General features: G+C 42.8%; 1 protein-coding gene across 1 annotated transcript in view; it reads right to left on the bottom strand.

Annotated features, from left to right (window-relative positions):
- LOC307241723 (MICOS complex subunit mic25a-like) overlaps window positions 1-15,994 on the bottom strand; it is a 93,638-nt gene that overhangs the window by 43,561 nt on the left and 34,083 nt on the right. The window contains exon 6 of the mRNA XM_080015932.1: window positions 6,393-6,463. Coding sequence (XP_079872058.1) covers window positions 6,393-6,463 — 71 coding nt within the window. The remainder of the gene's footprint in view (window positions 1-6,392; window positions 6,464-15,994) is intronic.

Genomic DNA, 15,994 nt, shown 5'->3' with positions numbered 1-15,994 from the left:
CTGTTTCTGAAAACGTAATTCAGTTAATCAATGGAATAAAATAAGAGTAAAAAGGTAATATACTAAATAGGAATAAAAATAGAAATAAGAGGTAAAGACTATTATGTATATACAGATATGTTCAGTAAATTGGCATGTGAATAAAGAAAGGTATTAAGTGTTGAGATATACAGTACAGTTATTCAACAGTACAGCACAGCAATACAGTAGTAACAATACAGAATGAAATACAGTATGCAACATACAGTACAGTAAGGCAGTGGGGCCTGTGTGTGTCTCAGTGAGGGCCCCTGGTGAGTTCAGCATTGACAGTCCTTATGGCTTGCGGGAAGAAACCCCATCTCAGTCTCTCTGTTCACTGTGTGGCTGCAGAGGTGTTTGCGCGACCACAGCAGCTGGAACAGTCCGTTGTTGGGGTGGTGAGGATCCTTCATGATCCTGCAGGCTCTGCTACAACACATCCTGGTGTATAAATCCTGCAGGGAGGGGAGGGTAGTTCCAGTGGTGCGTTGGGCTGAATGCACGGTCCTCTGCAGGGCACGCCTGTCCTGAGCAGTACAGTTCCCAAACAAGTCAGTGATGTTGCCTGTCAGGATGCTCTCCACTGCTCCAAAGTAGAAGGACTTGAGGATCCTCACCAAGACCCTGAATTTCTTCAGCTGCCTGAGGTGGTTAAGACACTGCCTCGCTTTTCTCACCAAAATATCTGTATGTATAGTCCATGTTATGCTCTCTGTGATGTGGACACCCAGGTACTTAAAGCTGCTCACCCTGTCGACAGAAGTCCCATTAATCACCAATGGTGTGTGCGCCCTCGAATGTAATCCTCTCCAAAAGTCAACTCCTTAGTTTTGCTGACATTCAGGAGGAGGCTGTTGTCCTGGCACCAGAGTGACAGGTCAGCCACCTCCTCAGGGTAGGCCTTCTTTGTCCTCGTTGGTGATCAGGGCCAACATGACGGTGTCGTCAGCAAACTTGATGATGGTGTTTGAGCTGGACATGAGGTCCAGCTCCATGACTGGCTACACAGTCATGTGTGTACAGTCATGTGTGTGCTGGACATGTGCCTCCCTGCCATAACCACCTGGGGCCTGGTTGTGAGGAAGTCCAGGATCCAAGCACACAGCGGAGTGTACAGTCCTGGCTCCTGCAGCTTGACAGCAAGTCTGGTGGGGATTATGGTATTGAAAGCTGAACTGTATGTGTCAATGAACAGCAATCTCACATAGCCCCCCTTCCAGCCATCCAGGTGCATGAGCATGGTGTGCAGTACCTGGGAGGCTGCGTTGTCCGTGGATCTGTTTGGCCGGTATGCGAACTGCAGCGGGTCAGTGGTGCGGAGGAGAGAGCTGCTGATGTAGTCCTTAATCAGCCTCTCTAAGCACTTCATGACCACCAAGGTGAGGGCCATCGGGCGGTAGTCATTCAAGCAGGCTGGAGAGGCGTTCTTCAGCACAGGGGATGGTAGACCTCTTGAAGCAGGACGGGACCCCAACTCGGCCAGGGAAGCGTTGAATAGCCTAGTGAGCACCGGGCTAGCTGGTTAGCACAGGTCTTGGGCCCGCAGCTTTCCTGGTATTCACACGCATCAGAGCCCTCATGACGTCATGCTCAGACATTGAGCATGACATTGAGTCATCCCTAGCGGTGTAACTCCTATTAGCTGGCGAGCTAGCAGTGTTGTTGTCAGCCTCCAACCGTGCATAAAATAAGTTCAGTTTGTTGGCTAGGGAGGCATCCACACTGGTGGCTGGGGAGGGGCTGCTCTTGTAGTTAGTAATAGTCTGCAGCCCCTGCCACAAGCGTCTGGTGTCTCGTTGCTCCATCTGTAGCTCCACTGTGTCCCTGTATGTCCGTTTAGCGTCCTTCACAGCTCTGCACAGTTTGTATGACGCCGCTTTGTAATTGTCCATATTTCCGGATAAAAGACCTTGGATTTATCGACCCAGGGTTTCTGGTTAGGAAATATCCTTCCACTGTGGGTATGACGCTGTTGGCTAACGTAGCTATGAGGCTCATAGCTACTTCCGTAAACTCACTGACATCACTGGAACTTGATTGGAACATGTCCTAGTTGACGTCACTCATAGGGTCCTGTAGCGCGGCCTCTGATTGGTCTGACCACCGCTTTAAGTCCCTCGTAACTACCGTTCCACGCACGTTGCTATGCTTGTAAACAGAAAGCAACAAGATGGCGGCGTGATCCGATTTCCCGAAAGCAGGGAGCGAGATGGTCTTGTTCTTGTATGGTCTGTAGCAGTGGTCCAAAGTTCTTTCTCCCCTAGTGACACATGTGATGTGTTGGTGCAAATTAGGCTTAAATGAAGGTTCGCCCTGTTAAGTCCCCAGCCACCACAACAGCCGCATTGGGATGTTTATTTTGAAGTTCGCACAAAACATCATATAGGTCCGATAGTGCTGTGCTCTGCTTGTGGTGAAATATAAACGGCTGTGATGACAACAGTGCTGAATTCCTGGGGATGGTAGAATGGACGGCATGAGATGGTCAGCTGTTCCAGGTTTGGCGAACAGGAGGGGGAGAGAGTCTTGATGTTGTTGGGGTTAAACCACTGGCTGTTAATCATGATGAAGACCCCTCCACCCTTGGATATCCCTGACTCCTCCGATCTGATGGTGCGGAACACTGAGAAGGTCTCAGCTGGACGTATAGAGTGGTCCGGCACCAGCGGGTTCAGCCATTTCTCCGTCAGGCAGAGGTTCCTTCCTTGGGATACAGTTCCTTGTATCCCATTGGAATGTAATCCTCACTCGGAGGTCATCATCTCTTTTTTCCTGCGACTGGACATTGGCAAGAAGGATGCTGGGTAGATGTGGACGGTAAGGTTGCGTCCTGATTCTGATCCGAATGCCGCCTGGCTTACCGCAGTGTTTTCTCCGTCAGACCACCCGTGGAACCCTTATAGTTGTTATTTTCTTTGTTGAGAGTGTTGGCGCGTAAAACCGCCACCGGCCACTAAGGATCAGCAGATAAAATGTCCCAAAGTTGTTCTTTCAGGGAATTTTTTCTATCCACGAGTGCATCGCTGTCGTAGGAGATCATTGCCAGGAGATCATTGCTGATGAGTTTTTGACAGACATGGCGATATAAAACGGAAAAAAACACTACAATGTGCGTAATCGACACAGAGCGTTTGCGCAGGCGATCACAAGGGCCGGCGCCAAGCAGCATAGTGCGCCAAGCAGCTTAGCCAGCACCAGCGGATTGAGTCTCTAGTGTATGGATTGCAAACATACCCGCTAAGGCCCTGTCCACACATAAAGCGACATAGGAAATGTGTATTTTCTCTGTGTTTTGGCCTCCCATTCACATTAAAATGGCGTCTTAGGTCACTGAAAACGAAGCTTGTGGAAAACGCCTTTCAGTGTTAAGTGTATTCATGTGGACAGATAAAACTGAGCTTCTTGACAATGCTGACGACATGACCTCAACTTTGGCATTTGTGCATGTGTCAGGTACCTACGAGTGACGACCGTTGTCCGCATTGTCTTAATTTAAAGTCTCTCCAACTTTAGGAATTGTGCCAACACATTGTTGTGTGTTATTATTATGATCCTGGTGCTTGAGAAGAAGCTCAATAAAAATGCTCCTAATGTTCTTCTGTGGTGTTTGACATCAAGTTTTCTGAGGTATTATCATCCTCAATTGGCCTGAAATGCTTATGTGAGCATTTTAAATCGTCTTTGCACTCTCATGTGGATGGAGATTTTTTATTTTTTTTAACGGAGGGGGAAAAAAATGCATTTTCAAAAAATCTGTATATGTGTGGACAGGGCATTAGAATCATGTTGCAATGGTCGGAATTAATACATTTAAAAAAACATAGAAAACAACGTACAACGATATTATGATGAACTTCACCAAACCTTACTAGACACCGAAAACGCTGTACACACGAGAAACATAAATGACCTGGAACATGGTAACCGTGTACTGGAGGAACACATCCGTGTTCTACTGACATTTTAAACTCTTGGGTAAGATTTTTAATTGTTCTAAGTTTTGTCATGGTAAATCTCAATGCCTTAACTCTCCTCCCTGGTCTTAAAATAGTTGAAATCAGATCCACTATGCTCTTAAAGGCACAATATGTAATTCCTGCCGCCAGGGGTCTCTCAATAAAAAAAATAACATGGAGATGGAGTTTGATGATGTCGTGATAAGCATGGGATCATGGGAGTTGTTTTTATTTCATTTCATTGCACCTTTGCCACTGAAAATCGATCGAAAATCCCCAACATAATGTGCAGCAAAAGACAACAAATAATCATGCTCCATAAAAACAATACTTTGTATAGTAGTAGTAGAGCAATACAAACAATAGTGGAGTAAAAAAAAGTTTTGGTCGTATCATCCGGTGTTGCCCATGTTATAGCAGCTCGGTGCGCACCCTGTCGACTGGGTCGCGCACGATGTCCACTGCCTGGCAGCGCAGGATGACAGGATGTGTGACGGTTTGGGTGGTGGGTGTCTGGTGGTGTGCCGTGTGTGTGGGGTTTTGCATTAAAGGGCTCTTCACTCAAAAAAATATTGGAGACACACACACACACACGAAAACTTACAATCTCCCTCCGTCACGCTCACATGTTTACTACACACTAATTAAGGTATAACTACTACATTCGCAGGAAGTTCCTGAGGTCTGGATTACAGAAGTGAAACAAGATGGAGCCTAATCCAGTATCTTAGAGCTGTAAGCGAAGCATATAAATGACTATAAATGTGTGTGTGTGTGTGAGTGTGTGTGTGTGTGTGTGTGTGTGTGCGCGCGCATATGTGTGTGTGTGTGTGTGTGGGGCTGTAAATTACCTTCAAAGGCACAAATCGCTTTTATCTACTCCGATAGGGCCCAACTTCCCCTTCCCTCCTCCAGACACACACGCACACACGCACACGCATGCACACACACACACACACACACGGGATAGAGGTATTAATGTACCTTATTTCCCTGGAGGTAGGATCACCTCTTTGTTTTATTTGCTTAATTTTCTTTGTTAGATTTATTTATTTTTTCCTGCCCTGACGACATCAGTGAGGATCAAACAGCCGTAATCATGAGCAGAGACGACAAATCTATCACAGTATGATGATATAACTCCACTGAAGAGAGGAGAACATTCTTGTTCCAAATATTGCACTGGTGGTTCGGCCTTGAATTGAGAACATTGCAGTTTTGGCGCCTTTAATAAATGTATCTAAAAAGCACACTGAAACAGGTTCTCCAAAGTAAAAGAATAATTGTAATAACTGAGGAGAAAGCACTAAACAAATATAAATGGTCAAGAGCTCCGAGAACTAAAGTGAAACCTTGAACCGGCGCAGAGAGTAAAACTAATTTGAAGAGGCGTAACCAAAATAGCCTTGGATAAAATGTCAAATCAATTGTAAAAGGCATTCCAATAGATTTTTTTTTTTTTTTAAAGTCCAGAAAGTAAGTTTGTCAAATAACAGAGACAAAACCCCCCCGTCTGTTCGTCCGTCCGTTCTCCGTCGCCCGGCCCCCACTACGGACCCTCGTTCGGCTGACTGACAACACGGGCACGCCCCATCCCATCACCCTGATTAGTCAAACTCGGTGAGCTACAGAAGGTTATTTTCTCTCACATCACTGCTGCAGTATAATGTCTCACCGCAGAGATTCTGACATGTTACTTATAATAATTTGGCTGTTGACGATATTTTGTTCACAACTTTTCCTCCTGAAGACTTACGTTGACTAATGGCCACTACTTTTCTCGGGAGGAGCCCTGAAGAAATACTATGGAATGCAGGTGCCATTGATTTTTTATTTTTTATTTTTTTTTATTTTTTTTTTTTTACTTGCTTTTGACCTCGAGGAAACTAGAGAGGTAGTTTTCTGGTGTTACACCAGAGAGTGAGATATACAGAATAAAATATGGAATGGTGGGGGGAAAAGAGGAGACTTAAGGCTTAAGTCAATAGACGAGTCCGCCAATGTAAATTCAGCGAGCAGTATTGGTGTAGACTTATCTATAAAAAAAAAAAAAAAAAAAAGGCTCATTAGTGGTGTGACAGAAATTTCAACACTGCATCAAGGGCCCCTCCTTTTTTTTGTGTGAGACTGCGGCGCGCTGTAATGAGCTACCTTCTCCCAGGCTGCAGCTCCTTACCGGTCCGCAGAGACACGCCGGGATTGGGAAATAGGGTATTGTTAAAAACGCGGCTTAATCAAAGCAGCCCAATTAAAACACTTATCGCATTAGTCAGGTCTGCTCAAGGGAATGTTTGCATTTAACTGGTCGGCAAAATAAATGGAGAAAAGCGGAGAAGATGCTATCTGTCTCTGGTTATTAGTCTGCCGTGCGTGCCCCCGCAGCGTTGTGCGGTGTGCGGTGTGTGTTGGTCTCACCTGACATTGGCTTCAGACTTGGCGGCTGCCTGGTTGAACTGCTCACTGCTCTGTTTGAACCGCTCCATGTTCTGCAATACACACACAAACAGACAGACAGAGATTGGAGAACAACGAGAAAATAGAAAACAAAATGGAAATAAATGAATAAAGCTGCAGGCAGCAATACACGGGGTCCTGGTTAGTCATGTTAGACACGTATTACAGTTCTCCAGATTCCGTGCACTCTAGCGCGAGTTACAACTTTTCGATTCTTACAACCACTCAGAGACGAATCGTGGATTTACAGTATATAGCGTTGGTTCATGATGTCACAAAGTGACTGCGTTCTCGATGTAACGCCAATGTTTTCGAATGCTTGTATGTAAAGTTTTATCAACATTTTCTGATACAAATGTACAGCAGATTAGTGTGAATCAAAATTGGACAACAACACGGATGTAACTTTCCCATTGTTGTTTCATTGGTTTCATCCGCCAATAACGGTGCAGGTTGTTTCTTTCTGCTCGTGCCATGTCATCAAGGTGACGGTCTCACACTTCGTGTACAATATCAACTGGTTGGAAACGTGTCCAAAAACACTCAATCCTGTTTATCAGTTAATGTTTCATCACTATTTTCATCTTCTGAACTTAAATCTGCATTTTCAATATTATTAATGCACCAAAACCAACAATGATGAATGTGTGTACATTCATTATTGTTGTTTTGGTTTTAGGATCTTCTTCAATTTTGGAAAGGGGATTATTCTATTCTAATATGTGCTCCATATGAGGATCGATCTGTATAAAACCTCAACCATGAGGTCTTTGTGACATATCGGTTATAACAAGACATTGACCGTGTTGGGCTGAAGTTTGTGTTCCAGATAGTTTTATATTTCTTATATATTATATATATATATTTGTCTCTGTGGAAGGAAATCACTCCGTGTGGAAGTTCCCAACAACAGGGTTCCATTCAAATGGATTAAACACTGCATGTCCCTCAGACATTTCATCAACTTTTGAAACTTTTGGGACTAAAATGAAAAGGGACACGGTTCAGACCCATTGCTCTGGATCTGCAAGCGAACTCCATGTGCGAGGACAAAGACAGAATATGCTTTTGACTATTTTTAGACTCCTGCAGTTTGTATGTTTCGACTGGCTCTAATGCTGCGAAATAAGGAGGGACACGGATCGGGTAAGAGGCAAACAGAATGCGTTTATTTATAAAAAGGGCGAAAGATCGGGCCCGACCCCGAAGTGAGTTTGATAGACTAGCGTAGTTGTGGTCAGTAAACTGTTGATATGAATCGACATTCACAAAAAGATAACCTGAATGTTATTTCAAAAAAACAGAAACCTGAAAAAAAACAACCTGTTAGTTTTGCATTAAATTTTGGGACTTGTTGTGTAATCCATCCAACACAGACAACCTTATAGATTACCACTGCAAAGAAACCAAAATGAAATCGCTAAAGGCAATTTAAAGTCCCTGAAATATTTTAGACGTTGTATTAAGGCAAACTGCAGGTCACCATTTTATCATGATTTGTTTCAATTTCAAACATGTCGATCACGATATGACGTCATCTCGATTTCTTGACCCGTGAAAGACGCTAAATGGTTTTGCTGAATTATCACCCAGCCGCAGCAGAAAGGCACACAGAGAGATGTATGTGTGGACTTTACTTTTCTTTATGCATCCTTTCAGTCACCGCGGTAAGAAATATTCAGTTTAGTGAGCTACACCAGGTTTTTAAATCGGGTTGAAGGGTTTATTTGAAAAATGTGGGTTACCCCACACACCCACACACACCCACACAGTTTCAGTATCTCTCGCTTGGCCTCTATTTCATCAGGTCTTGTAGGGGTGGGAATTGGTTTTGACTCAATATTACATTTCTACCTGCCAATTCCACCTGTATTGACATTCTTTCCACATTATGACTTTGAGAATTGCAATTCCTTATCACAACTTCTTAAAAGATGTCTTCAACACTGAGCTATAAAAAGAGAAATTGCGCTAATTGCGTAGGGATCCCTGTTTGAGTAGCTGCAATGGCAATGATAAACCAAAGAGAGATCATCCCGATACATTTTCATGTATTATTTTGTTATCTCTCATCCCTTGCGTCTTCTCCATCTCAAACCGGATTTTCACTTGAACCTTCCTCACACTCCGGTTCTGTGGGTTGTGTTTTTTTCAGTTGTTGTGTTTGCTTGGAGTGTCCAGCACATTGTGCACGGGAACCGGGAATCCTCAGCAATAATGAGACTCGGCCATTAATTTTTCAAACGAACCGCGTGTTATCTCCGAGGCTCGGCCGAGAAGTGCGAAGCGTGGCTGTGCAGTGTTGTTAGCAAAGAGACAGACGGCCTGCAGCCCCTCCAGCACAGAGCTTCCAGGCTTAAGCCCAACTCTCCCCCACCCACCCAAATATTTACCCAACAAACCCTACCAGCTGGGAAAGGGGGCTCTGGGAGGGGAAAAAAGAGGCAGGAGAAAAGAGAGAGAGAGAGAGAGAGAGAGGAGAAGCGAGTGCCGATGACAGACAGACAGAGAGAAGGCTGCGCTGCGATTAACTCTGAACACATTTGTATTTATTTGTGCTGATGCCTAAACTGTGGGCTGAATGGACTATGGAATTACACACCAACTGTGTGCGCGTGTGTGTGTGTGTGTGTCTGTGTGTGCACCCCTAATGAGGAAAGAAGAAAATAAATCGATCTGTTAGCTTGTGTGATTCTATTTGTCCATACAGCTGCTCAGACTGTTCACATTCTGTGCATTGTGCAACACAACTGAGATGGTCGCAGACTTGGCCGGACAGCGCCGTCTCTGACGCGGCTATCGAGCTAGCGGGCCGCTCTGTTTACTGAGCAGACAGAACTGCCGACTCCAGTAAGAGTAAAGGTGGAGGAGTGTGCATATCAGGGCTGCCCCCCTCGAAAGATTTTCCTAGTCTACTATTAGTCATCAGTTCAAGCTATTAATCGACTAATCTTGCGGGTTTATTATATTAACTTTATAATTTGACTATGTTTTTTTTAGAGCATGAGAAAATGTTTTGAGTTCCAGGGTGAAGAAAGAATGTTATAACTATCATTTTTAACACTGTGCTGCATTAGAGGTGTAGATAAAACCTAATAACCAGCCTTTAAAATCGAAATGTAATTTATAGGTGATGCAGGCGTGAAGTGAGCCGCCTGTTAGTTACACCAGTTAAACATTACATCGGTTAAACTTATGAGGTCTTTTTATTATTTTAGTGTACACATTTAAATTATATATGTGACCCACCGCGGATTTTACGAACATTTGGTGCCATTTGACTTTTCATGTCGGTTGAAAGCGGAGAATCAGCGCTTCAAAACAAGGTGTCAGGTGCAAATCAGGCAAATATTTTTAAAACTATGGCTTTTTAATGTCAAGGGTGCGGAAACTTTGTTTCTGAGATAATCACCCTCAAAGGTTGATATACAAAGACTAACATAATTACTATATATATATATTATTACTATATATATATATATATATATATTACTATATCTATATTACTATATATATATTACTATTTATTATCCTAATATACAGTCCTGCGCTTTAACCATTTGTTTACGTAAGTGACGTCAGCTTCATTCTTTGTGGGTTACGCCACCGACACAACAATGTCTCCGTGTGTGTGAAAAAGTAGTACGACTTAAAGGTTGAACGCTATCAAAAGGGTTTCACACTGTGACTTCAAATGGAATATGGATGAATGATCTTCACCTGGACGCTCTAAAGCTTTAAAGGAAACCATCGATCGGCGTTGTTCAGCTCTGTTCAGCGTCTTGGTAAGTGAATTGTGTTTCCCCATGTAATTCACCGGGAATATTCCACTCCATGGTTGAACATATTTATAATATTTATAAATCAAACTCGGTTTTGAAAATAGGTTGAGAGATGAAAAAAACCACAAAGGAACACGAATCTGGAAAAGAAAAAATAATTTTCCTTCTAAAAAGGTTTTCTCAACCTATTTGGCGGCTTGTGGCGATTTTAGAAACGAGCTACAAATCAGGTTTTGCTGCGGTGGGTCACATGTTGACATAACTTAAACTGAAATATGGAGGATGGGAGATCCATTTTCCCGGTGTCGGCGTCCCCTCGTTACGGACCCCTCATCGGGCGCATTTCGCCGGGCCAAGGACTCGGTTAAGCGCTGGTCCCTCCCAGTCCCCGTCCGGAATCCCAGACAGCTGCTGGCTTCACAGCGTCCTCTGCCCCCACTGCGCCGCTTCCCGGGACCGCGGACTCGCCCTGGCTGCCCCTCTCTGTCCCCGGCCCCCCGGGGCTCGGGCGCACCTCCAGCCGACCTACGCTCGGTTCCGTCAGGGCATTTAAAATACAATTTGGTTATTGAATAATATGATTAAGGGATTCAAATGGCTCTTATAATAGACTGAATTTTTTCTTTGGTATATACGTAATATTTCTTCCGATTTTAAGACAAGGCGACTACAGTCTAAGCAAGGGGACTGAACATTTTAATAGATATCGGTAACACCAACACAATAACTTAGAACCAGCCTTTGAAATATAAATCAAACATACAAGCGCTGCGCACACGTATGAAGCACCTGTTAATTACCGGAAAACCATCAAAAGCTGTAATTATTCTTCTGAATGTGTCATGTGTTTTTATTTTAAATCAATTAATTTTAGTTCTGTTTCCTACTTGTATGAAACAATAATTTTAAACAAAACTGAGTTAAGATACTGTCCCATTCCATACCGTTATAAAAGAAACCTGTCTCCGCTGTCCCGTGCTGCGTTACGCACGTTTCCCCGTTGTTTTCTGCTGCTATGGGACTAGTAAAAACTAGATGTTTTTGTGAAAATACTTTACTTCTAAATAGTAAATCCTGCACTTCTCTAACTGGGAGACCACATTTGCCGCATTAAATTACATTCTTAGCTCGCGCACCGCCCTTCCTGATAGAATCGTAAATCGGCAATCGCTGCTCCCCAGCGATCACCAATTTACGATTGGAATTTTTCACAATCTCCCAAGCCGAGTGTACAGCTATGGACATTGTTGGGACACACTGCTCTTTAGATAAAATATAGACTACATCTCACTGGAAATGAATTTGTTTGAAAAAGGAAGACATATTTAAGAGCGGCGACATGGAAGAGTTTAAAGTGGAAAAACACATTTTGCAAGGCAGTGACATACATTTGTATTAATCCTTAGATATTAAGCCAACTTCGAAATGAACGGCTGTTTACAACAAACATTATATTTCAAAGCCAGATGTGTTGCCATTATAACATAAGAGTGTATTACATTACAGACAACTAATTTGTTTAAATGTATTCTTGAATTGCAGTTAGTTGTTAACCTTAATAAATGACTCAGTATTGCAAATATGGCTTGAAGGTCATTTCATCACACACGTCACACCGACTCACCTAGACGCTGGCATTACAGCCTGCAGCTCTATTTAAGGCCCGAGTAGAGCGGTGCGAATTATTATTATGATACTTAACCCAAATTAATGTTATTTTTAAGGGCCTAAAAATATTCGAAAAGTTGTGAAACTTTGCACATACGTCAGAAGTGGTGAAATTGTACATCTTCTGTGGGTCTCTATGGGTGCGTATGGGTGTGGCAAAATGGCGTGATAGCGCCCCCTACAAGATATCAACAAAGTAGCCCTCTAGCTACGTTTCACCTGGATGTACTAAATTTGGAAACCCAACTAGAAGTTAGCCATTTTGAATTTAGTGTGAAATCTTAGTGTTATAAAAATGTTATAGGTCTATGTTTTGATGTACTTTTCACATGAACTTTTGTACAAGGTATGTGTACTTTGCTTTTCTTATTAAGGCTAATGACTAGTGACTAGTTTAGTCTTAAAAAAGACATGAACTAGTCACTTTCTGTGCCATAATACGAAGAGGAGAAAGGCAACATGTCTCGACCATCAGATAAGGGAACTTCAACAGATGATCTGTCTCAACGAAAGTACCCCATCAGCAGGACCCATGCGGAGGTGTCGCGACGTCTGCTGACCGACATCTCAACGACTCGTCAGTTTCGCCACTCCTAGAAAACTGTATAGAAAACTCAGATCTCTAGTGAGAATTGAGCACTTCCTCTGTGGCACTCTGTTGTGTTGTTACACTGAAACTGCTCCTCTTGTACAAGATTAAATACTTTATTAACATAAAGGTTTTCCTCTGTAACGATTAGTCCGTCCACCAATAAAGTTTATAAGAATTAAACTTTTACACTTAGCGTATTTTTTGCCATTTACAGGGGTCGTACTTCAACAAACTCATTCTAGGGGGTTAATTCTAAAATTCTAATATCTAAAGGAGACAGCGCCTTTTCTGTCAGGGCCCCTCGACTTTGGAACGACCTGCCTGAGGAGATACGGCAGAGTCAGTGACTTCTTTTAAATCAATTCTCAAAAACATTTTTATAGATCTGCTATTATGTGATGTCGACCCCTCTCTTTATCTTTTTTATTTTTTGCTTACTTACTTATTAAAAAAAAATCCCTTATTTATTTTTCTTATCATATTGCATCCATTTATTTATTTTTTGTCTCTATCCGCTTTTGCAATATAATGAATGAATTAAATTCTTGTTGATTAATGTTCCTTTGCCTTTTAAATTCATGAACTGAACACTGTTCTTTTAATTCATCTGTCAAAACACTTTGTAAACTGTGTTTTTAAAGGTGCAATTAGCATTATTATAATTACTGTTATAATTATTATTATTATTATTATTATTATTAAATAGATCCACCTCAAACTTGACCAATGTGTATAAAAGACCTTAACGATGAAAAGATATATTGAAAGCTTGATATGTTGTTTTTTAAAACTGGTGTGGGGAGGGAGAGAGGAGGAGAGGAGAGAAAAACAAAAGGAAAGGCACATGGACCCCAGCCCCCCCCCCCCCCCAGACTGTTCTTAGCCTTTTGCTGCTCTGGGGAAACGGAGCAGCACAGCCAAGTGCAGATCACGCCCGCAGTGGTGCGCATCAGGACGCCTGTGACCTGCACTCTGCTGTGCGCACATCGCGGGTGCGCCGAGGACGCGCTCCTCATGAATATGCAGATCTTCCCGAGACGATCTGCTACCTTGATGCCCATTCAGGCAAAAAAAACAAAAACAAAAACAAAAAAAAACAAAGAAGAAAACCCTCCTCATGAAAATGGCACCATGGGGTCCGGGAGGCCTCAGGGGGCAAACGGGCGAGGCGGGGCGGATATTTCAATCTGCAGCTCGGGCGCGGCAGGGAAGTGAGGCGCCAAAATCTGCGTTGCCCTGCGGTCCGGGAGATACTGATCGTATAGAAACCGGTGCCATATCGGTACCGGGTTTCGGGAAACAAATCAACGGGATGTTTAAACCATCGCGCGCATGATCATGTTTTGATTCAGAGTGTGCAGGTGAGAGAGGAGGCAGAGAGGAGGTTCACAGACGGTTCTCAATGTGAGAGAGAGAGAAAGAGAGAGACAATCAATGCACTGCGCGCAGCTCTAGATTTTGCCCATTTTAAATAGTAAAAAAAGAAATTGACAATCAATATGTGCAGGTCAATCTTGATATTTTGATAGCTTAAAAAACATTAATGCAACACTATGTACATTTTTATTAACCTTAAAATAACAGCTTCAGAATCGTTTTGATGGTACAGACTTGTGGAGAATGCCTGGCCCCCGCAATTTTGCTGTGGAGACACCCTCCTCCACTCTGCTTTCGTCTTCCTCTCGCCTTCTCACCTCAGCACAAGCAGGCGGAGGTATGAGGAAGACCAGCTAATTCACATGTTTTTTTCTCTTCCTGATTTTTTATTTTATTTTTTAAGATGTTGTACAAAATAAATATTGGTAAAAAACCCACTATTTGTGCTTTGCCGAATACCGCATTTGGATTCGGCTCTACCCCTACTTCTAGGAACTGAAAAAAAAAAGAAAATTCCCATCACAGAACTTAAGCAATTGTGTTTCAACATTGTTCCTGTGAAAAACAAGGAAGCAAACAATGTCTCTGCATTTTAATGGTTTAAACACATCGGGCCAATTATCCAGCAAGGCCTTTGGGACGTTTTAGTCAATGAATGTCATATAAATAATTACAATTAACTATTGAATTGAACTGTTTTGCAGCTATCATAATAAATATGCCTGTAATAGTGTAATAATACACGCCCACCTAATGAAGAAGACACAACAGGACATAAAAATTCAGGAAGGCATTCACTTTGCTCCAATCAAACTGATAGAAACGCATCTAATTCACATTCAACGTGTTGCAGCATTACTAACATTGGCCTCAAATTCCCTCAACAAAGGGATGGAAACATGATCATGGAATCTAATGACTTACCAAAATGAACGCAGAACAGTTTAACTAATTGGTGTCTGTCTTTCTGTGAATTATCAGCCCGCTTTAAATTGCACTTTCGCTTGTTATGCCCGGTTTTATTGTGCCTTCGTATCAGATTTTTTTCTAAAGCCAGTAGAGTGTGTTGTAGTTATACTCACTGATGTTCCATGATGTAACTAAATATCTTTAGATGCTTAAATATCACTTGTGAGGCTCTCGATACACCTCCGCCTCACAGTTGTCCCCATCCTCTCTTTCCCACACCGCTTGGTGCTCGATGATCCAAACTCTTACACAGCCGCGCAATCAATAAAATCCAAACGCTAACATTGATTTACGAAACCAAAAGCTATTGCTAACAGGGGCATAACCATACCGCGCAAAATTGATGACAGCGGCCTAAATCAGGGAACTGTTTCTGTCATATCCTGCAAATGCAGCTCCGTTTTCCTCTAGTATCTCTTTTGTCGACCGGACGATCAGACCAAGGTTTAGAAGTTAAGTCACTATTATTTGTAGTTTGTTTCTATGTTTATTTGTCTCAGACATGGTGATTCTCACCCTCTTTGAGAAGTAATAATAACTAGTTGTTTTTGATCAAAACATGTTAAGATCGTGGAAGTGGAAACACTAGCAAGAGGGAAACACAAACAGGCAATACTGACTGCAAAAAAGATTGGACTGTGCGGTGGGGGTGGGCGGATCGCATGATAGTCGTAATCGGATTTTTACACGTAAAATGTACCCCTATAGTTTTGATCGGACAGTCGGAATTGGAAAAACAAGAAGTTGCCTCGAAAGGGCAGTAAAATGAGCTGCTCGTACGCAATGCTACACGAGCTGGCTAGCGCTCGCTAGCTAATGCTAACAATTAGCAGTAGCGTCAGTGCTGCTGCTAATATCGCCCCATCTTTAGCAGCTCTTAACCTTGAGATACTCTAGGTTAGCAGAGGCAGCTACTCTCGATAATAGTCGCGTCTGTGTACCAAGCTTTGTTTACATAAATGTACAGCCCTCCAGCTCTGGTCTTACTCATCAGTCATCAGCCTGGACGTAGTACCCCATTAGCTTGATGGCTCTATCGGGAATGCCCCTGTTGAGCCATGTTTCTGTGAAAATCATTAGTTTCATTTTGTTCGCCAGAGACCGAACATTGGCGAGGAAAATACTGTGTAGAAAGCCGATTAGGAGTTAGCCTTAGCTTAGTCTTCCTCTCTTCC

The sequence above is a fragment of the Zeus faber genome (assembly GCF_960531495.2).
Source record: "Zeus faber genome assembly, chromosome: 15".
Classification (NCBI taxonomy): Eukaryota; Metazoa; Chordata; class Actinopteri; order Zeiformes; family Zeidae; genus Zeus; species Zeus faber.
The sequence above is the reverse complement of the archived record's forward strand: the minus strand, read 5'-3'. Positions and strand labels throughout refer to the sequence as shown.